The sequence below is a fragment of the Bufo gargarizans genome, chromosome 11, assembly GCF_014858855.1.
Source record: "Bufo gargarizans isolate SCDJY-AF-19 chromosome 11, ASM1485885v1, whole genome shotgun sequence".
NCBI classification, from domain to species: domain Eukaryota; kingdom Metazoa; phylum Chordata; class Amphibia; order Anura; family Bufonidae; genus Bufo; species Bufo gargarizans.
In genome coordinates this window covers 36055756-36079759 of record NC_058090.1, presented here as the reverse complement: position 1 = coordinate 36079759, position 24004 = coordinate 36055756, and the positions used below count along the sequence as shown (strand labels likewise).

The 24004-nt window shown below is 47.6% G+C and overlaps 1 protein-coding gene across 3 annotated transcripts in view; it reads right to left on the bottom strand.

The window, feature by feature from the left end:
• The window catches only part of LOC122922153 (acyl-coenzyme A thioesterase 1-like), a 43591-nt gene that overhangs the window by 1156 nt on the left and 18431 nt on the right, over window positions 1–24004 (bottom strand). Inside the window, exons 3-4 of one of the 3 annotated variants that reach the window (XM_044272657.1) lie at window positions 21475–21640; window positions 19320–19522 (exon numbers count right to left, since the gene is read on the bottom strand). In XM_044272657.1, the coding sequence (XP_044128592.1) occupies window positions 19320–19382 (63 nt within the window). In that variant the 5' untranslated portion in view covers window positions 19383–19522; window positions 21475–21640. Of the gene's footprint in view, window positions 1–19319; window positions 19523–20573; window positions 21121–21474; window positions 22010–24004 lie in introns of those variants that run through there. The other 2 variants (XM_044272658.1, XM_044272656.1) reach the window with 2 other exon arrangements.

Here is a 24004-nt window from a genome sequence, read left to right as displayed (position 1 = left end):
GCACTCCATGTGATTGCGTTGCTTCCTCTTCACTACACTGCCTGTTGTTTCCTCTACAGTGTAGTTACAAGTACTTGTTCCATTCAAGTGAATAAAGCAAGTAGTTGTAATTACACTGCACTTCCAAGACGAAGGGCAGTGTAATGAAGCGGAAGTAGTGCTCTAATGGAAAGCTGCGTCCTCTTAAAACAGCTGATGAAAGGGTGTGCTGGGTGTCGGACCGCCACTGATCAGATATTGACAACCTATCCTGAGGATGCCGATCAGATATTGATGACCTATCCTTAGGATAGGTCATCAAAATATGCTGCCTGCCCAACCCCTTTAACTTTACTTTGTGGGTACATTAGATTATGGCAATACAAAAATTGGATTTTTGTACTTATCGTAAAATCCCTTTCTCGTTCAATCCATTGGGGGATACAGCACCATGGGTATATGCCCCGCTGCCACTAGAAGGCTGACACTAGCAAAAGAAAGGTGTTGGCTCTGTCCAGGTGGGCTATACCCTTTCCACAAACACTAATCAGTTTGTACCAATAGCAGTAGGAGAGGGAACAGAAGCAAGGAACCAACAAGTCCTGGACCGTCGAAGAAAAGAGAACAGGCCGGTGACAGAGAAAGTAAAAACAGAGGGTGGGATCTGTGCCCCCAATGCATGGAACGAGAAAGGGATTTAACGGTAAGTACAAAAATATAATTTTCTCGTTAATGGCATTAGGGGACACAGCACCATAGGACGTCTCAAAGCAGTCCGAGAGGGTGGGAAAAGCCATGCAAACGTTTTGGAGTACAGGTGCAGTAAAAAACCATTGACCCAACAGGATTAGTAGAGGCCATATAGCATGAACTGGGGGAAAGGAAAACTAAGCAATGAGCCGAGAGGCTCCAGGACCAGGAAGAATCCCAAGGGATAAATAGATGGATTTGGTGATCTCTGTAATGGGGACACCCCTTTGCTCGGTTTTCCTTCCTTTGAGGGATATCTGGCTTTCACTGTGTTGAAGACCCATAATTGGGGCTCTACGGTTATTTTGCATATCACTGTTTCCCAGGGAGCTTTGGATTGCTGTGTCGAGACTCTTAAATAAGGCTCCACAGTGTTTTCTGTAGCTGGTCTCCCTAAGATCAGCTATTGTTTTGTTTGAGTAGTCTCCAAGGCATTGCTCCCGGTTAGCCAGAATCCTATTCCACACTGATGAGGGGCAACACCCCGAAACAGCTGTCTGTGGATGGATAACTGGCTTAGGTTTTCCCTGTCACATCCTTAACGCTTGTAAAAGAGCGGGATCTTGACATAGGGGCCACTTAATATGGTGGATTTGGTGATCTCTGTAATGGGGACACCCCTTTGCTCAGTTTTCCTTCCTTTGAGGGATATCTGGCTTTCACTGTGTTGAAGACCCATAACTGGGGCTCCACGGTTATTTTGCATATCAAGGGATAAATAGAGGGAGACTGCCAGAATCGCAGGACAAGTGTCTGGGAGCAAAATCCCAAATGCAAGAAAATGCAAAGGGAAACACCTAGCTGGAGGAGAGGAAGCAGGGCAGATGTCCTTCGTAGAAACAGAGGTGAACTAAATGGCACATTGGTGAGCCAGAGGAAGGAACTGGAAGGATCCCCTGCTCCCCACTGATAAAACAGGAGGGCATCACCACAGGAAAACAACCGTTGGCAGTGACCTAGCCAAACAACATATATAAATATGCCCTAGGAACTCTCTTCTTCAGATACCTCCAGCTGAGACACGCACTACAGGCCCAATTTCCTAGGGGGGTGCAGAGGCTTGTCTAAATACCCCGTTATTGGTGTTTTGAAATCGCAGGGTCCGAGGGGTATAGTGTCAGTGTTATACACTCACCTACTTAATTGCCGCATGACGGCTGCTCCTCTGACAGTTGAGGATAAGTGGAGGAAGCTAATTCCCTCTTTATCTCCTAAGGATTGGGAGGAGGCACTGGCAGCTCCGACCAAAGTATCACCCTCCATAAATAACCAAATGATTCAACTTTTCATCCTTCATCGCAGCTACCTCACTCCCACTAGACTTCAAAAGATGGGAAGAATCGCTCACAATAGGGGTGTCACAACCAGACAGCTGAGAAGCTCTGACAGAGGCCTTTCAGAACCTCCTCCTTGAGTTTCTGTGTTGTGGTATTCAGTTCCTCCTCTCGTTAGCCTCTCTCTCTAAGACGCCTGTCAATACGAACGGCCTGAGACATAGCAGAGTCCAAAGAAATAGGCCTCTCATGAAAGGCAAATGCATCTTTCAATCCCTCTGAAAGACCATGGCAAAATTGACTTCGGAGCGCAGCATCATTCCAACCAGTATCAACTGCCCATCTCCGAAATTCTGAGCAGTACATTTCTGCGGATTGTTTACCCTGGCATAATAGACGTAGTTTAGACTCAGCCAGAGCAATACGATCCGGATCATCATATATCTGACCCAGGGCTAAAAATAATTCATCCACTGAACGGAGAGGCCGTGCCCCCTCCGGCAGCGAAAAGGCCCAGGACTGAGCGTTACCTCTGAGCAGCGATATAATGATCCCCACCCTCCGTTCCTCATCACCAGAGGAGTGGGGAAGAAGGCGAAAATGGAGTTTGCAAGCCTCTCTAAAACGCACAAAATTCTCACTATCCCCGGAGAACGTATCCGGGAGCGAGATCTTAGGCTCAGAACAAACTCCATGAACGCAAGCTGAACCGGTCACTTGAAGCTGAGAAAAAGTCTTACGGAGATCAGCTACCTCCAATGAAAGACCCTGGAAGCGTTCAGCCAAAAGTGAAACCGGATCCATGCTTGAGACGGTTATGGCGGCTTATAATGTCACGGACGGTGTACAGGAAACAAGGCAAAGCAACATGTATAAATGACTCGCTGGATCCAAAAGCTAAGGAACCAAGGGAGACCCCTGCAGAAGACCTGGCACTTTCCCTGGCTGCTCAGCCTATGCAAAGATCCTAATGGTGGAGGTTTGCATATCCACGAACCTTGACTATAAAGCCCTGAGCACCCTACAATAGTGAGGGGACACGACCACCGGCTCCCTACACAAGATACGGAGGGAGTCAGGGTCACCTGGGATCCAGCAAACAGAAAATAACAGATAAAGGTACAACACTTAGCTTTGAAGCAAACAGGAGGACAGAGTCAGCGTGCACACACACTCCAGGAAGTAGTATAAGCCGCCCAGAAAAGCATTCTGGGGAGGAATTTAAAGGGAAGCAATTAGTCCAACACATGACAGCTGAGAGAGGCTAACGAGAGGAGGAACTGAATACCACAACACAGAAACTCAAGGAGGAGGTTCTGAAAGGCCTCTGTCAGAGCTTCTCAGCTGTCTGGTTGTGACAGTAAGAGAGAGAGGAGAGATGTCCCCTTCCTGTCATACTCAGTCCCAGGACAGTGCAGCGGTCCCATTCTGTGCGCAGGGGTCTCAGTCGCCGTCAGCCCCTTCTGAGCAGGAGCCCATGCAGCTGGGGTTGATTGCTTCTTACAATAGAAGATTCAGCTCGCATGGGAGGGTTTGTTTTTGTTGTGGAGGTATAAATCATTTGGCAAATATTTGTCCCTCTAGGAGATTCAGGCAGTTTTCTGGGAGTAATAAAGAAACAAACAGGAAAAAATCTTTTAAAAATGTTCCGTCTGTTACTATTGGCAGGGTTGAGGCGGAAATTGAAGGTTTTCCATTTGCTTGTAGTTCTTGTTTTGTCCTGCCGGCTAGGGTGGCGCTAGAGAGCAAGAACATTTTTTGTGAGATTTTTGTGGATAGTGAAGCAGCGGTCAATCTCATTGACATAATCAATTTGCAATAACTCATGGTTTCCAGGTGCGCACTTTGGGAACGGATATTCCTGTTTTTGCTATTGATTCCGCTCCACTTTCTCAGAAATCATTAAAGGGCATAGTTCACAATATTCGTTTAATTGTGAGTGATGCTCATGTTGAGGATGTGTCATGTTTTGTCCTTAGCGGTTTGCCTACTCCTCTAGTGTTGGGGCTACCCTGGCTCACTAAACATAACCCCACCATTGATTGGCAAGCGAGGCAAATAAATGGTTGGAGTGACTTTTGCAGAGAGAATTGCCTCACGACATCTGTTTCTGAGGTTGCTACTAAGACTGTACCATCTTTTCTCTCTGAATTTTCGGATGTCTTCTCTGAGAGTGGAGTTCAGGATTTGCCCCCGCACAGGGAGTACGATTGCCCTATTAATCTCATCCCAGGCGCCAAACTGCCTAAATCTCGTTTATACAATCTTTTCCAACCTGAGAGGATCGCTATGCGTGCTTATATCTCTGAGAGTCTGAGAAAAGGACACATACGACCCTCGAAGTCACCTGTTGCCGCTGGTTTTTTCTTTGTTAAGAAAAAAGATGGTTCTTTAAGACCTTGTCTGGATTTCAGGGAGCTGAACAATATCACAATTCGTGACCCTTATCCGCTTCCTCTGATCCCAGACCTGTTTAACCAGGTTGTTGGGGCTAAAGTATTTTCCAAATTAGATCTAAGAGGGGCATACAACCTGGTCAGGGTCAGAGAAGGGGACGAATGGAAGACGGCCTTCAATACCCCTGAGGGCCATTTTGAAAATTTGGTTATGCCTTTTGGTTTGATGAATGCCCCAGCCGTTTTTCAGCATTTCGTGAACAGCATTTTTTATCATTTGATGGGAAAATTTGTATTGGTGTATTTGGATGACATTTTGATTTTTTCTCCCGATTTCAAAACTCATAAGGAACATTTACGTCAGGTCTTGCTCATCCTGCGGGAGAATAAATTATATGCGAAACTGGAAAAATGTGTGTTTGCGGTTCCAGAAATTCAATTTCTGGGGTTTCTTCTCTCCGCTTCTGGTTTTCGCATGGACCCCGAGAAGGTCCGCGCTGTGCTTGAGTGGGAGCTTCCTGAGAATCAGAAGGCGCTGATGCGTTTTTTGGGCTTTGCCAATTATTACAGGAAGTTCATTTTGAATTATTCTTCTATTGTTAAACCACTCACTGATATGACCAGAAAGGGGGTAGATTTTTCTTCTTGGTCAGTAGAGGCGCGTAAGGCTTTTTCTGATATCAAGGAGAGTTTTGCTTCCGCTCCCATCTTGGTGCAACCTGATGTTTCTTTACCCTTCATAGTTGAGGTTGATGCTTCTGAGGTGGGTGTGGGGGCGGTCTTGTCTCAGGGTTCCTCTCCTGCCAATTGGCGACCGTGTGCCTTTTTCTCAAGAAAACTCTCCTCCTGTCACAACCAGACAGCTGAGAAGCTCTGACAGAGGCCTTTCAGAACCTCCTCCTTGAATTTCTGTGTTGTGGTATTCAGCTCCTCCTCTCGTCAGCCTCTCTCAGCTGTCATGTCTTAATTGCTTCCCTTTAAATGCCTCCCCAGAATGCTTTTCTGGGCGGCTTATATTACTTCCTGGAGTGTGTGTGCACGCTGATCTGTCCTCCTGTTTGCTTCAAAGCTAAGTGTACTTTTATATGTTAATATCTGTTTGCTGGATCCCAGATGACCCTGACTCCCTCCGTGTCTTGTGTAGGGAGCCGGTGGTCGTGTCCCCTCACTATAGTAGGGTGCTCAGGGCTTTATAGTCAAGGTTCGTGGATATGCAAACCTCCACCATTAGGATCTTTGCATAGGCTGAGCAGCCAGGGAAAGTGCCAGGTCTTCTGCAGGGGTCTCCCTTGGTTCCTTAGTTTTTGGATCCAGCGAGTCGTTTATACATGTTGCTTTGCCTTGTTACCTGTACACATTCCGTGACATTATAAGCCGCCAAAACCGTCTTAAGCATGGATCCGGTTTCACTTTTGGCTGAACGCTTCCAGGGTCTTTCATTGGAGGTAACTGACCTCCGTAAGACTTTGTCTCAGCTTCAAGTGACCGGTTCAGCTTGCGTTCATGGAGCTTGTTCTGAGCCTAAGATCTCGCTCCCGGATACGTTCTCCGGGGGTAGTGAGAATTTTGTGCGTTTTAGAGAGGCTTGCAAACTCCATTTTCGCCTTCTTCCCCATTCTTCTGGTGATGAGGAACGGAGGGTGGGGATCATTATATCGCTGCTCAGGGGTAACGCTCAGTCCTGGGCCTTTTCGCTGCCGGAGGGGGCACGGCCCCTCCGTTCAGTGGATGAATTCTTTTTAGCCCTGGGTCAGATATATGATGATCCGGATCGTATTGCTCTGGCGGAGTCTAGACTACGTCTCCTATGCCAGGGTAAACAATCCGCAGAAATATACTGCTCAGAATTTCGGAGTTGGGCAGCTGATACTGGTTGGAATGATGCTGCACTCCGAAGTCAATTTTGCCATGGTCTTTCAGAGGGATTGAAAGATGCATTTGCCTTTCATGAAAGGCCTATTTCTTTGGACTCTGCTATGTCTCAGGCCGTTCGTATTGACAGGCGTCTTAGAGAGAGAGGAGAGATCTCTCTTTCCTGTCATACTCGGTCCCAGGACTGTGCAGCGGTCCCATTCTCTGCGCAGGGGTCTCAGTCGCTGTCAGCCCCTTCTGAGCAGGAGCCCATGCAGCTGGGGTTGATTGCTTCTGACAATAGAAGATTCAGCCCGCATGAGAGGGTTTGTTTTTGTTGTGGAGGTATTAATCATTTGGCAAATATTTGTCCCTCTAGGAGATTCAGGCAGTTCTCTGGGTATAATAAAGAAACAAAGAGGAAAAAATCTTTGAAAAATGTTCCGTCTGTTACTATTGGCAGGATTGAGGCGGAAATTGAAGATTTTCCGTTTGCTTGTAGTTCCCGTTTTGTCCTGCCGGCTAGGGTGGCGCTAGAGAGCAAGAACATTTTTTGTGAGATTTTTGTGGATAGTGGAGCAGCGGTCAATCTCATTGATAATCACTTTGCGATAACTCATGGTTTCCAGGTGTGCGCTTTGAGAAAGGATATTCCTGTGTTTTCTATCGATTCCGCTCCACTTTCTCAGAAGTCATTAAAGGGCATAGTTCACAATATCCGTTTAATTGTGAGTGATGCTCATGTTGAGGATGTGTCATGTTTCGTCCTTAGCGGTTTGCCGACTCCTCTAGTGTTGGGGCTACCCTGGCTCACTAAACATAACCCCACCATTGATTGGCAAGCAAGGCAAATAAATGGTTGGAGTGACTTTTGCAGAGAGAATTGCCTCACGACATCTGTTTCTGAGGTTGCTACTAAGACTGTACCATCTTTTCTCTCTGAATTTTCGGATGTCTTCTCTGAGAGTGGAGTTCAGGATTTGCCCCCGCACAGGGAGTACGATTGCCCTATTAATCTCATCCCAGACGCCAAGCTGCCTAAATCTCGTTTATACAATCTTTCCCAACCTGAGAGGATCGCTATGCGTACTTATATCTCTGAGAGTCTGAGAAAGGGACACATACGACCCTCAAAGTCACCTGTTGCCGCTGGTTTTTTCTTTGTTAAGAAAAAAGATGGTTCTTTAAGACCTTGTCTGGATTTCAGGGAGCTGAACAATATCACAATTCGTGACCCTTATCCGCTTCCTCTGATCCCGGACCTGTTTAACCAGGTTGTTGGGGCTAAAGTCTTTTCCAAATTAGATTTAAGAGGGGCATACAACCTGGTCAGGGTCAGAGAAGGGGACGAATGGAAGACGGCCTTCAATACCCCTGAGGGCCATTTTGAGAATTTGGTTATGCCTTTTGGTTTGATAAATGCCCCAGCCGTTTTTCAGCATTTCGTGAACAGCATTTTTTATCATTTGATGGGAAAATTTGTATTGGTGTATTTGGATGACATTTTGATTTTTTCTCCCGATTTCAAAACTCATAAGGAACATTTACGTCAGGTCTTGCTCATCCTGCGGGAGAATAAATTATATGCGAAACTGGAAAAATGTGTGTTTGCGGTTCCAGAAATTCAATTTCTGGGGTTTCTTCTCTCCGCTTCTGGTTTTCGCATGGACCCCGAGAAGGTCCGCGCTGTGCTTGAGTGGGAGCTTCCTGAGAATCAAAAGGCGCTGATGCGTTTTTTGGGCTTTGCCAATTATTACAGGAAGTTCATTTTGAATTATTCTTCTATTGTTAAACCACTCACGGATATGACCAGAAAGGGGGTAGATTTTTCTTCTTGGTCAGTAGAGGCGCGTAAGGCCTTTTCTGATATCAAGGAGAGTTTTGCTTCCGCTCCCATCTTGGTGCAACCTGATGTTTCGTTACCCTTCATAGTTGAGGTTGATGCTTCTGAGGTGGGTGTGGGGGCGGTCTTGTCTCAGGGTTCCTCTCCTGCCAATTGGCGACCGTGTGCCTTTTTCTCAAGAAAACTCTCCTCCGCGGAGAGAAATTACGATGTGGGAGATAGGGAATTGTTGGCCATCAAGTTGGCTTTTGAGGAATGGCGCCATTGGCTAGAGGGAGCCAGACACCCTATTACCGTATTTACTGACCATAAAAATCTGGCCTACTTGGAGTCAGCCAAGCGTCTGAACCCGAGACAGGCCAGATGGTCGTTGTTCTTTTCTAGGTTTAATTTTGTTGTCACGTTCCGCCCTGGAGTTAAGAATGTGAAGGCAGATGCCCTGTCACGTTGTTTTCCGGGAGGCGGGAATTTTGAAGACCCGGGTCCCATTTTGGCTGAAGGTGTGGTGGTCTCTGCTCTTTTTCCTGAATTGGAGGCAGAGGTGCAGGCAGCCCAGTCAGAGGCTCCTGATCTTTGTCCTCCTGGGAGGTTGCTTGTGCCTCTCGCCTTAAGACACAAGATTTTTAAAGAACACCACGATACGGTCCTTGCTGGGCACCCGGGGGTAAGAGCCACACTGGATCTCATCGCTCGGAGATTCTGGTGGCCTGCGCTTCGTAAGTCGGTTGAGGGTTTTGTGGCAGCCTGCGAGACTTGCGCTCGTGCCAAGGTCCCTCATTCACGGCCATCAGGTCCTCTCCTTCCCTTACCCATTCCTTCCCGTCCTTGGACACATCTGTCCATGGACTTTATCACGGACCTGCCTCGTTCCTCGGGGAAGACTGTGATTCTGGTGGTGGTGGACCGTTTTAGCAAAATGGTGCATTTCATCCCTTTTCCTGGTTTGCCCAATGCTAAGACGCTGGCGCAGGCATTTGTTGATCACATTGTCAAGTTGCACGGTATTCCTTCAGACATAGTCTCTGATAGGGGCACGCAGTTTGTTTCCAGATTCTGGAAGGCTTTCTGTTCTCGCTTGGGGGTTCGGTTGTCATTCTCTTCTGCTTTTCACCCGCAGTCGAATGGCCAGACAGAGCGCGTCAATCAGAATCTGGAGACATATCTGCGTTGTTTTGTGGCGGAGAATCAAGAGGATTGGTGTTCTTTTTTGTCCCTTGCTGAGTTTGCTTTAAATAACCGTCGTCAGGAGTCCTCTGATAAGTCACCATTTTTTGGTGCATATGGGTTTCATCCACAGTTTGGGACTTTCTCGGGAGAGGGGTCTTCTGGTTTACCTGATGAGGACAGATTCTCCTCGTCTTTGTCATCTATTTGGCAAAAGATTCAAGATAATCTAAAGAGCATGAGTGAGAGATATAAGCGTGTGGCTGATAAGAGACGTGTGCTTGGTCCGGACCTGAATGTTGGTGATCTGGTGTGGTTGTCTACCAAGAATATCAAATTGAAGGTTCCCTCCTGGAAGTTGGGTCCTAGGTTTATTGGGCCTTACAAAATCCTGTCTGTCATCAATCCTGTTGCATACCGTCTTGATCTTCCTCAGACTTGGAAGATCCATAATGTTTTTCATAAGTCCTTATTGAAACCTTATGTTCAACCCATTGTACCCTCGCCTTTGCCTCCTCCTCCGATTATGGTTGATGGGAATCTAGAATTTTAGGTCTCTAGGATTGTGGATTCTCGTCTTGTCCGCGGTTCTCTTCAGTACCTTGTTCATTGGGAGGGGTATGGTCCTGAGGAGAGGATGTGGGTCCCAGTGACGGACATTAAGGCCTCTCGTCTCATCAGGGCTTTCCATAGGTCCCATCCTGAGAAGGTGGGTTCTGAGTGTCCGGAGTCCACTCGTAGAGGGAGGGGTACTGTCACAACCAGACAGCTGAGAAGCTCTGACAGAGGCCTTTCAGAACCTCCTCCTTGAGTTTCTGTGTTTTGGTATTCAGTTCCTCCTCTCGTTAGCCTCTCTCAGCTGTCATGTGTTGGACTAATTGCTTCCCTTTAAATTCCTCCCCAGAATGCTTTTCTGGGCGGCTTATACTACTTCCTGGAGTGTGTGTGCATGCTGAATTTGTTCTCCTGTTTGCTTCAAAGCTAAGTGTTGTACCTTTATCTGTTATTTTCTGTTTGCTGGATCCCAGGTGACCCTGACTCCCTCCGTATCTTGTGTAGGGAGCCGGTGGTCGTGTCCCCTCACTATTGTAGGGTGCTCAGGGCTTTATAGTCAAGGTTCGTGGATATGCAAACCTCCACCATTAGGATCTTTGCATAGGCTGAGCAGCCAGGGAAAGTGCCAGGTCTTCTGCAGGGGTCTCCCTTCGTTCCTTAGCTTTTGGATCCCGCGAGTCATTTATACATGTTGCTTTGCCTTGTTTCCTGTACACCGTTCGTGACAAGGGGTCATCGATGTGATATAGAGGGAGCAAACTTCAGGCAGATTTGGGATTGCAAAATCATTCGCCAATTCTGGGTTGCAGTCCTCGCCACCATGGTTCCAGTAGTGCTACCCCTATGCCCCAAGTTGTGTATACTGGGGGTTGTGGATGAGGAGTCATGGTCCCATTACCATAGAATCTTTATAGTTGAAACTTTATTCCTTGCCAGAAAAGCAATCGCCTTGAGGTGGATGGGCGATTTCCCTCCCTCTAAGGGACAGTGGATCTCCCTGGTGAATCACGCAGTCTCTATGGAGAAGGTTGTCTACAAGCACAGAGAGTGCCCTCAGAAATTAGATTAGAGTGTGGGGCGACTGGTGTGCCTCTCCGATCACTTTACACTCTTCGCACATGTATGTGACAGGCGATGGTCCTCATTGACCCTCCTCCTCAGCCCCAATGGGCTTATACTGTTAAATGCAGTTCTCAATGTTATCACGCTATATTGTGTGTATGATACTGTACTCTGTGCTCACTGTGCCTCATTCAATTCATCATCCCCCGTCTGGGGCTCTTGGTATATTTGCAACCCTGTCCTATGTAATTCTGTTTATCTTGCTCTTCATAATTTTGGCCCCTGCGTGGGTTGATGCAATGTCCTGTGTGCATCATGCTTGTGATTAACATCTTTTAATAAAACGAGTTAAAAAAAAAAAAAATGCCCTAGGAGAAGGATCTAGAAGACAAATCCAGCAAGAAGATAAGATGGTCCCAAAAAGTCAGCGAGGGAACCTGTCAGAGGAGAAAATGCCTGGGAAAGGACAGAAGTCCTGACAGAAGGAAAACAACGTCCTGGAGGGCAAGCAAAAGGAAGACCCTGAGGAATACCCAGTGGCAAACAGGAGCCAATTCCTTAAGGCCTAAAAACAGAGGAACTCAGCCAGTGAAAGGACCTGGCAAGGAAAACCTCTCCGAATGGTCTCAGACCAAGGACATGCCCTGTTGTGGTAAATGCCATGTGAAGGCGCAGGAGCAGATGCCAGGGTAGAGAGGAAACAGGGAGGCACAGGTGACAGAACGCTCCGAGAGAAAAAATTGCAACAGTCAGACTGGGAAGAGAGCAAGCCTCCTTCCACCACAAAACAGGTGAGAGGAGAGAAACACCTGAGAAGGAGAAAGTGGGACACCATCCCACCCAAGAATGCAGTCACTCCCTTGGGGAAAAGGGAGAACGTGGCAATGGCTAGGATGAGTGCACGTAAGGGCATGCCTTCCTGAAAAAATGGGGGGAGAATCTATCTCCAGGAAAACAGGAAATGTAAGACCACAAGAAGGCTCAGGAAAAAGGCGACCAATCGCATGCCCTGGAGATATGAGTGGAGACAAACTCGCCTGAAAGATATTGGAGTACAACGACACTGCACCACAAACAGGAATGCTACTGTAAAGGAAATCACAGAATGGGCTCAGGAATACTTCCAGAAACCATTGTCAGTGAACACAATCCACCATGCCATCCGCCGTTGCCAGCTGAAACTCTACAGTGCAAAGAAGAAGCCATTTGTAAGCAAGATCCACAAGCTCAGGCGTTTTCACTGGGCCAGGGATCATTTAAAATTGAGTGTGGCAAAATGGAAGACTGTTCTGTGGTCAGACGAGTCACTATTCGAAGTTCTTTTTGGAAATCTGGGACGCCATGTCATCCAGACCAAAGAGGACAAGGACAACCCAAGTTGTTATCAGAAGCCTGCATCTCTGATGGTATGGGGTTGCATGAGTGCGTGTGGCATGGGCAGCTTGCATGTCTGGAAAGGCACCATCAATGCAGAAAAATATATTCAGGTTCTAGAATGGGAGAGCATTCCTATTTCTAAACTTGAGAAACTGGTCTCCTGTCCCCAGACGTCTGTTGAGTGTTGTAGGAAGAAGGGGAGATGCCACACAGTGGTGAAAATGGCCTTGTCCCAACTTTTTTAGGATTTGTTAAACCATTTTCTCAGTTTAAACTTTTGTTCCGTGATTTATGTTCTATTCTGAATAAAATATTAGAAGTTGGCACCTCCACATCATTGCATTCAGTTTTTATTCACGATTTGTATAGTGTCCCAACTTTTTTGGAATCCGGTTTGTAAAAGTTATTACTAAAGATATGGGACTATCTAGAGGAGTGAACCAACTTCCTAAGACATGTCTGTCTGGAGGGAACAAGGTCATTTCATAGATAGGCAATGACTTGATAAGGATTCATATATCCGTTATATAAAATTTTCATCAAGTCAACCTAGATTTCAAAAAGATAGGAGAAGACAGACAACTCCAACAAGTCCAGGATATAGGTAATTAAAAGTGTCAGGAAAAGACCTTCCTCAATGATGTATGTTCAAAGGTCAAGGAGGTCATGAGAACATATTATTAGATATTTAATTTTAATGCTTAAAAGTTGTGATGTTCATCTGCAATACCGCAGTGCCATCTGGAGGCAGATGGACAATATTATATTATTTCATTATTTGTTCTATACCATATTAGGAGTTGATATGACATCATGGTGTTATTTTCATGCGAATACACCCACCTTACCTGATTGGGAATCCCTAATCTAGAAGGGATGATTCTTGGATAAGGGGGGGAATAATTACTCGTGTGCGGAGTAGCAAGGGGAAGCCATATAGGAAGCCATAGAGAGCCATATAGATCAAAAGAACCAGATATCCATAGATCCATTGATTTATCCATTCATCCAATCAAAAAGAAAAACTTTACCAGAAGAAACTTGGATTATTTTTTGGGATTACTAGGAAAGTTCTTCAGAACTGGTCCCATCTAAACTCTGTCTACCTTTTGACCCGGTAACGTATATTTTGTTTACTACTCGTGATATTAATAAGATATTTCTCTCGGTATATAGCCAAGAGTTCCCATACTGTGGGAATATATAGTGTTAGGTGCCTCCATAATTCTGATTATTCTCTTAGCAAAGATGCATATTGTTAATGGAAGATCTGACATTTGAAAAGAGGACTAAACCCTTGGAAAGTTATTTTCCTTAGTCTGGTTGCCGAGCTGAATATTTTATCATATTAATATCATATATTTTTTATTGGTCATAAGAAAACAGAGTCAAGGGATAACAGTTATTTTCCTGTATATCCGTGTTTTATTGTTATAGCCTGTTTGATAAACAGAAGATCCTAAGTTTCTCTTGGTATATGAGTCCGTTTGTTAAAAGTATGACAATGGTTGTCATAAATCACTAATCACACCATGCTGATCAGATAGGGGTGTGTTAAAGGGAGTCTTTCACCTAAAATGACCATTATACACCACAAACATGATGATATCCATTACATTCCCCATATTATAATCTTACCTTTCATATTGCTGTCCGTCGCCTATTCTCTCTTAAAAACGCTTTTAATCCATATGCTAAATAGGTTCTGAAGGTGCCCAGCGGCGGCGTTTATGCGGCCGGTGCCCAGGCTCCACGGCGCTGTTCAAATCAAACCCCTCCCCTTTCACCCCTCTGGCCCGCCCTCGGTTCTTGAGATACCATCCTTCAGTCAATGACAAATCCGGCGCCTGCGCCTGCGCACTCCATTACCCACTAGGGCAGAGGCAGCAGAGCGTTTAATGCGCATGCGCCGGCCCGTACATCCCGATATTTTGGCAGTTTACTTCCGCCGGCTAGATCGGGCCGGCGCATGCGGATTAACCACTTCAGCCCCGCTAGGTGAAACCCCCTTCATGACCAGAGCACTTTTTACACTTCGGCACTACACTCCTTTCACCGTTTATCGCTCGGTCATGCAACTTACCACCCAAATGAATTTTACCTCCTTTTCTTCTCACTAATGGAGCTTTCATTTGGTGGTATTTTATTGCTGCTGACATTTTTACTTTTTTTGTTATTAATCAAAATGTAACGATTTTTTTTGCAAAAAAATGACATTTTTCACTTTCAGCTGTAAAATTTTGCAAAAAAAAACGACATCCATATATAAATTTTTCGCCAAATTTATTGTTCTACATGTCTTTGATAAAAAAAAAATGTTTGGGCAAAAATAAAATGGTTTGGGTAAAAGTTATAGCATTTACAAACTATGGTACAAAAATGTGAATTTCCGCTTTTTGATACAGCTCTGACTTTCTGAGCACCTGTCATGATTCCTGAGGTTCTACAATGCCCAAACAGTAGAAAACCCCCACAAATGACCCCATTTCGGAAAGTAGACACCCTAAGGTATTCGCTGATGGGCATAGTGAGTTCATAGAACTTTTTATTTTTTGTCACAAGTTAGCGGAAAATGATGATGATTTTTATTTATTTATTTTTTCTTACAAAGTCTCATATTCCACTAACTTGCGACAAAAAATAAAAAATTCTAGGAACTCGCCATGCCCCTCACGGAATACCTTGGGGTGTCTTCTTTCCGAAATGGGGTCACATGTGGGGTATTTATACTGCCCTGGCTTTTTAGGGGCCCTAAAGCGTGAGAAGAAGTCTGGAATATAAATGTCTAAAAATGTTTACGCATTTGGATTCCGTGAGGGGTATGGCGAGTTCATGGGAGATTTTATTTTTTGACACAAGTTAGTGGAATATGAGACTTAGTAAGAAAAAACAAAAACAAACAAAAAATTTCCGCTAACTTGTGCCAAAAAAAATGTCTGAATGGAGCCTTACCAGGGGGGGGGGGTGATCAATGACAGCGGGGTGATCACCCATATAGACTCCCTGATCACCCCCCCTGTAAGGCTCCATTCAGACATCCGCATGATTTTTTACGGATCCATGGATACATGTATCGGATCCACAGAACGCATGCGGACGTCTGAATGGAGCCTTACAGGGGGGTTATCAATGACAGGGGGTGATCAGGGTGATCACCCCCCTGTCACTGATCACCCCCCCTGTAAGGCTCCATTCAGACATCCGCATGATTTTTTACGGATCCATGGATACATGGATCGGATCCACAAAACGCATGCGGACGTCTGAATGGAGCCTTACCGGGGGGTTATCAATGACAGGTGTGATCAGGGTAATCACCCCCCTGTCACTGATCACCCCCCCTGTAAGGCTCCATTCAGACATCCGCATGATTTTTTACGGATCCATGGATACATGGATCGGATCCACAAAACGCATGCAGACGTCTGAATGGAGCCTTACAGGGGGGTTATCAATGACAGGGGGTGATCAGGGTAATCAGGGTGATCACCCCCCTGTCACTGATCACCCCCCCTGTAAGGCTCCATTCAGACATCCGCATGATTTTTTACGGATCCATGGATACATGTATCGGATCCACAGAACGCATGCGGACGTCTGAATGGAGCCTTACAGGGGGGTTATCAATGACAGGGGGTGATCAGGGTAATCAGGGTGATCACCCCCCTGTCACTGATCACCCCCCCTGTAAGGCTCCATTCAGACATCCGCATGATTTTTTACGGATCCATGGATACATGGATCGGATCCACAAAACGCATGCGGACGTCTGAATGGAGCCTTACAGGGGGGTTATCAATGACAGGGGTGATCAGGGTAATCACCCCCCTGTCACTGATCACCCCCCCCTGTAAGGCTCCATTCAGACATCCGCATGATTTTTTACGGATCCATGGATACATGGATCGGATCCACAAAACGCATGCGGACGTCTGAATGGAGCCTTACAGGGGGGTTATCAATGACAGGGGGGTGATCAGGGAGTGTATATGGGTGATCACCCGCCTGTCATTGATCACCCCCTGTAAGGCTCCATTCAGACGTCCGCATGTGTTTTGCGGATCCGATCCATGTATCCGTAAAAATCATGCGGACGTCTGAATGGAGCCTTACAGGGGAGTGATCAATGACAGAGGGGTGATCAATGACAGGGGGTGATCAGGGAGTGTATATGGGTGATCACCCGCCTGTCATTGATCACCCCCCTGTAAGGCTCCATTCAGACGTCCGTATGCTTTTTGCGGATCCGATCCATGTATCCGTGGATCCGTAAAAATCATACGGACGTCTGAACGGAGCCTGACAGGGCGGTGATCAATGACAGGGGGGTGATCAGGGAGTTTATATGGGGTGATCATGGGTGATCAGGGGTTTATAAGGGGTTAATAAGTGACGGGGGGGGGGGGGGTGTAGTGTAGTGTGGTGTTTGGTGCGACTGTACTGACCTACCTGAGTCCTCTGGTGGTCGATCCTAACAAAAGGGACCACCAGAGGACCAGGTAGGAGGTATATTAGACGCTGTTATGAAAACAGCGTCTAATATACCTGTTAGGGGTTAAAAAATTCGGATCTCCAGCCTGCCAGCGAACGATCGCCGCTGGCAGGCTGGAGATCCACTCGCTTACCTTCCGTTCCTGTGAGCGCGCGCGCCTGTGTGCGCGCGTTCACAGGAAATCTTGCATCTCGCGGGATGACGCGCCAATGCGTGACTGTGCGCCAGCCTGCCACCTCCGGAACGCACATGTGCGTTAGGCGGTCCGGAGGTGGTTAAACGCTCTGCTGCCTCTGCCCTAGTGGGTAATGGAGGGCGCAGGCGCAGGATTTGTCATTGACTGAAGGATGGTATCTCAAGAACCGAGGGCGGGCCAGAGGGGTGAAAGGGGAGGGGTTTGATTTGAACAGCGCCGTGGAGCCTGGGCACCGGCCGCATAAACGCCGCCGCTGGGCACCTTCAGAACCTATTTAGCATATGGATTAAAAGCGTTTTTAAGAGAGAATAGGCGACGGACAGCAATATGAAAGGTAAGATTATAATATGGGGAATGTAATGGATATCATCATGTTTGTGGTGTATAATGGTCATTTTAGATGAAAGACTCCCTTTAACACCACCGTGTGGTACATTTTGGGCATTATTTTGTAGGGATCGACCGATATTGATTTTTTAGGGCCGATACCGATACCGATAATTTGTGAACTTTCAGGCCGATAGCCGATAATTTATACCGATATTCTGGGAATTTTCATTTTTGAAAAAAAAATTTAAATTCCCACAAATCTGCTGAAAATTTATGTTTATTGTTAATGTGTATTTTTATTTTTTTGTAAATCTTTCTTTTTCATTTATATTTAATATTTTGGTGTTTTTATTTTTTTTTAACTAACTTTTAGCCCCCTTAGGGACTAGAACCCTTGTCCTATTCACCCTGATAGAGATCTATCAGGGTGAATAGGAGCTCACACTGTCCCTGCTGCTCTGTGCTTTGTGCACACAGCAGCATGGAGCTTACCATGGCAGCCAGGGCTTCAATAGCGTCCTGGCTGCCATGGTAACCGATCGGAGCCCCAGCATTACACTGCTGGGGCTCCGATCGGAGGAGCAGGGGAGAGGGAATCCTGTGGGGGGCGCACTGCGACTGGGGGGAGGGGGGGGCGCACCACTGCTTAATACTGGGGGGGGAGGGGGGGCGCACTGCGACTGGGGGGAGGGGGGGGGCGCACTGCGCCACCAATGCCTAATATTGGGGGGGGGAGGGGGGGCGCACTGCGCCACCAATGTAGCTTAATCTCACATTAATTCATATACAGGAGGCGGGAGCTGCAGGATCACATAGCCGGCTCCCGGCCTCTATGAGCTGTAGCTGCGATCCGCGGCACCTGAGGAGTTAACTACCGCAGATCGCAGCTACAGCTCATAGAGGTCGGGAGCCGGCTATGTGATCCTGCAGCTCCCGCCTCCTGTATATGAATTAATGTGAGATTAAGCTTCATTGGTGGCGCAGTGGCCATAGCTCCTCCCCTCCTCTTGTCCCCTGTCCTCCCATTGGCTGGAGCGGCAGCAGCAGCACAGGGGGAGGAGACACTGCTCCGACCTTCTCCCCTGTGCTGCTGCTGAGGGAACACGGAGAGCGCTGTCAGCAGCGCGATCTGTGTTCCCAGGACGTTATCGGAATATCGGCAAAATAAATGCCGATACCGATAACGTTCAAAATCCTGAATATCGGCCGATAATATCGGTAAATCCGATAATCGGTCGATCCCTATTATTTTGTAACTTCATCATTTGTTTTGCTATTGTATTGTTTTATATTCTTTGTTTCTATAATAAACGGTTATATACTTTTGCATACACAATTGTCCCTTTGTTTGACTGTTTGCACAAATCAAATTAAGATACTTGATAAAAAGAACTTTAGAGGCGTGTTTATATCCGCCTGAAGGATAATATAATTTTAATGTTTTTTTTATCCTCCCTTTTTATATGAAGATTGTATTATATAGAAGATATATGACAAACCCTGGGTGAGAACTTTTTGGTGAGATGGCGTGTCATTGGAACAATGGTCAAGCATGTGAATTGTCTCTCCACTCAAACTCAGTGAGGCTGCCAGAGGCTCATGCTTGACTATTGTTACAGTCAAACGGGGTACCTGCGTACGTGTGATCAGTTGGGGTCCTAGTGGGCAAACCCCACATGATCACTTATGCCCTGTCCTGTGGATAGGGATCTCTTTCCTCTGAAACCCACTTTAGGCCTCATGCACAAAACTGTTGTTTTGGTCCGAGTCAAATCCACGTGTTTTTTGAAGATCCATTTATTTCTATGGGTCTGCAAAAAATACAGATAGCACACGGATATCATCCGCGTGCTGTCCGCCTCTGTGCAGCCGAGCCACAAATTATAGAACATGTCCTATCGTTGTCCGTTTTGCAGACAAAAATGGCCAGTTCTAGTAGAATATTGTGGCATGCACACGGCCAGTATCCATATTTTGCGGCCCATAAAATAGATGTGGTCGTGTGCATGAGGTTCTTCCAGGTGAAAGATATTCGGATTAGCCCGCTGACCTTGGGATGTTGCAGCATATAGTTTACTGCTTCTTCGAAGTATTCCAGATGAAGCTCCTTCATGTCTTTAGGTAGATCTTCATAGTTATAGTAAGCTAATGCCAGCGTGGCAAAGCCTCTATTAGCCAGCAGGCTCGCCTTGTATTCCAGGAGGCCTCCACCCGTCCCCTGAACTTCAATGACTCCTGGAAACGGACCTGGACCTGTAAATATAAACGACACTTGTAACCATCAAGGTCCCCACGTGTCTGTTTTCTTCCAAAAATAGCACCACTATCTATAGGTTGTGTGTGGTATTGCAGCTCTGCCCCATCAACTCCAATGGAGCCGAGCTGCAATACCTGACACAACCCATGGACAAGCCTGTGGGAGAGGCAGCCGTAGGTTGCTGACCCCTGATCTTGAGTAAATAATGCTTGCACGGGCGCTGCAGACTCTTCCACCAGCTGACCATTGGGTGGTCGGATCTGATTCCTATGACCTATCCTGGGGATAGCTTATCAATATCCTGATGCTGCACAATGCCTTTAAGGGGTCCTCATATAGCGGGTGTCATACTGTATGTGTGGGGCACCAAGGGATCATCCTGCTGTGAGGGGGGAAACAGAGGATCGGGAAGAGGTAGCGGCATGTGCCTCAGTGAGCCCCGCACACTGCTGCCGCCCCCCTTACATTTTCAGGCTCGGACCTTCAGATGGGTGGCCCTTTCCATGAAGTTCCCCTCCTCTATAACACAGTGAAGGAAGCGCTCCTACAGCAGGGGGTCAGCAACCTCCATCTGCTATGAAACTACAACTCCCAGCATGCACACTTGCTCAACAGTTCTTGATACTCCCATAGAAGTGAAAAAGGGACCACTCTGGGAGTTGTAGTCTTACAGCAGCTGGTGCTAAAGGTTGCTGAGCCCTGTCCTACAGTCTCTGGGAAAGCCGGGTGACATCCAGTATGGCCACCAACCCCCTCTGGGGTTGTCACCGGGGCTCCTGCACGACCAGTCTGTGAGCAGGGTGACTACATACTGGGGGAGCTTTATCAAAGTAGTGTAAGGTAAAACTGGCTTAGTTGCCCATAGCAACCAATCAGATTCCACCTTTCATTTTCCAAAGGAGCTGTGAAAAATGAAAGCTGGGATCTGATTGGTTGCTAGGGGCAACTAAGCCAGTTTTCCTTTACACCACTGTCGCACTGACAGGGCAAGGGGAAAGCCGGATGACAACTGCAATGCACGTTATACTGTGTAAAAACCGCACTCACCGGGCGGCAGGAAGAGGCTGCCCCGCACCCGTCCCTCCTGCACCGGCAGCCGGGTCACCCCTTCCCCCATGAAGCCCCTCTCCTGGGCGGCTGCAGCTAGGAGAGCCCCGGGCGGGTCGTGGGCCTGGTGCAGGGAGAAGCGGAGCTGGAGCGGGCTCTGCACGTCCTTCTTCAGCAGCCTCCTGAGGGGAGTCTCGGACTCCAGGGACCACAGGGGCCCCTCCGGCTCCACTCCAGTGTAGCTGCCGCCCTCCAGGGCCGGGCTCCGGCTGAAGTCCAGCTCCCCGCCGCTGTCCGCTCGGTACAGGCCCACGGAGGTGAACAGGTGGCCGGCCTCGTCCGTCAGAGCGGTGCGGAGGCTGACGTCCTGCCCGGGGCTCAGACCGCGGACCCGGAGCCGCAGGGGGTCGTCAAAGAGGCAGCGGCCCGGGGAGACGAGCAGGGACACGGCGGACATGGCGCGGCTGGCAGCGGGCACCAGGGGCAAAGTGCTGCGGAGCAGGGAGAGCATGGTGCGGACTGTGCGGGCGGTGTGGCAGGAGGATGGCACCACAGGAAACTGAGCGGGGGTATGTAGAGTGCCACCCATAAGAGAGTGCCCACACATCAGTACCAGTCAGAGTGCAATCATAAGAGTGCCCATACATCAGTACCAGTCAGAGTGCCACCATAAGAGAGTGCTCACACATCAGTACCAGACAGAGTGCAACCATAAGAGTGCCCATACATCAGTACCAGTCAGAGTGCCACCATAAGAGAGTGCTCACACATCAGTACCAGACAGAGTGCAACCATAAGAGTGCCCATACATCAGTACCAGTCAGAATGCCACCATAAGAAAGTGCCCACACATCAGTACCAGTCAGAGTGCAACCATAAGAGAGTGCCCACACATCAGTACCAGTCGAAGTATTCCAGACGAAGCTCCTTCATGTCTTTAGGTAGATCTTCATAGTTATAGTAAGCTAATGCCAGCGTGGCAAAGCCTCTATTAGCCAGCAGGCTCGCCTTGTAATCCAGGAGGCCTCCACCCGTCCCCTGAACTTCAATGACTCCTGGAAACGGACCTGTAAATATAAACGACACTTGTAACCACCCAGGTCCACGTGTCTCCACTGTTACCCACCATGATAAAATGGGCAAGTGATTAAAAATGTCACTTGTCATCACCAAGTGACCTCAATGATAAGGGGGCGACCCAACCCAGACAACCTAGGTCCACAAAATTCTCATCTGACATGTATCCGGATTGAAGCTCCAGGATCTCAATGCAAAACCTGTAATTGGTCCCTGAGCAATCCCATGCACCTGGATCCCTCATATGGGGCAGTGGGACCTTTTGGGCCCCTCTGGATCCAGGGCTGGGTGTCACTTAAAGTGCATCTGTCAGCAGATTTGTACCTATGACACTGGCTGACCTGTTACATGTGCGCTTGGCAACTGAAGACATCTGTGTTAGTCCCATGTTCATATGTGCCCGCAGTGCTGAGAACAATTATGTTTTAATATATGCAAATGAGCTTCTAGGAGCAACAGGGGCGTTACCATTTTACCTAGAGGCTCTGCTCTCTCTGCAACTGCTGCACCCTCTGCACTTTGATTGACAGGACCAAGTGTGATCACATTTACACTGCCTGGCCCTGTCGGTTAAAGTACAGGTGGTGTAGCAGTTGCAGAGAGAGCAGAGCCTCTATGTGTAATGGTAACGCCCCTGTTGCTCCTAGAGGCTAATTTGCATATATTAAAACATAATTTTTCTAAGCATTGCGGACACATATGAACATGGGATCAACACAGATGTGTCACGGCTGAGGATGGGGAAAATCCTCAGCCATGCGATGCCAGAAGATGTAAACCACTGCTCGGCCAGGACGAGAGAATTAGGGAGCAGGTCACCTCCTAACGCATCCCTAATCCGTCCCTAACTCCTAGCTGCATGGGCCGACCTTGAAGGTAGGAGGGCCCATGCTCAGGAACCTCGGATCCCTACTCACCCTCCGCCGGTCCCTGAACTAGGAGTAGGGTAAGACGACCTGTTCCTTCTGGACACGGAGGAACAGGAGTCTCACTGGCCAAGCTGCAGGGAAAAGGGGAACACAAACAGTCCTATGGATATGGCAGGTGAACTGCACTAGTTCCAGCCACCTGCCACAGCCTTGCTGACTGGATCCCTGTGCTGGCAAGCTGAAGTCCACACAATACAAAATAAACTCAGCACACACACATCCACACACAGGAACCCAGATCCATAGCTGCACCGAATAACAAAGGAAAAATCAAGTAAACATCACATAAACTTAAACTTAGGTGTAACCGCATGCACTTGACAGTAAGCAACCTAGCACCAGCTCCGGCTGCTATACTGCCAAGTACAATCACGTTGCCAGGGGCAACCACAAGTGAGGCAACAAACTAGCGGCCCTCACTTGTGGCTGAACAACAACAACCAAACCGCAGGCAACAGCATGCGGACACAGGAGTCACAACCATGGCCGTGACAAGATGCCTTCAGCTGCCAAGTGCACATGTAACAGGTCAACCAGTGTCATAGGTACAGATCTGCTGACAGATGCCCTTTAAATCTGCCCGCCATGTAGCTATATCCGTGGGTAAAGGATATAATGCCACAAAAGTGTCTCTTTCAAGTGAGTTCTCTCCAACAGTCCTAATTCTTCACGGGAAGGCAAAAAGTCCCTCAGGACGGGGAAATGGTTGAGTACAATGGTGAATCAGGGAGCCGCCAGCATCCTGCTCCACCGTACCCTCTACCATCAGGACTTCAGCGCAGGCAGATGCCATGTAGTGACACCACTGCGCAGACCGGCTCCACTCTCTTGGGGTCGGCATGTATGCAAACTGGAGGTAATAACATACATCATCCAGACAGGCACTTAAAGGGGTTGTGTAGGATTAGAAAAACATGTCTGTTTTCTTCCAAAAAACAGCACCACCCCTGTCTATAGGTTGTGCGTGGTATTGCAGCTCTGCCCCATCAACTCCAATGAAGCCGAGCTGCAATACCTGACACAACCCATGGACAAGCTTGTGGGGGAGGCGGCCGTAATTACACTGCGCAGCCGCTCTCCTCCAGACCAAGGATCAGCATCCTCCCGCACTCCAGCTGTTCTGAAACTACGTCTGTGAAGGTTCTCATTTATCCAGGTCATGGTATATATCTCTAAAGAATAAATCAAGACAACTGGACGTACTGTAGATTTCTTGAAAACGAAGCTCGTTGGAAGAACGAGTGAAACGTTTTCAAGAAATCTACAGTACGTCCAGTTGCCTTGATTTATTCTTTACAGATATGTTCTGAAACTACAACGCCCAGAATCCTCCTTATACTTCTATTGGAGTTATAAAAAACGGGCGAGTAAGTGTGCACGCTAGGAGTTGTAGTTTCACATCAGCTGGAGTGCCGGGGGCTGCCG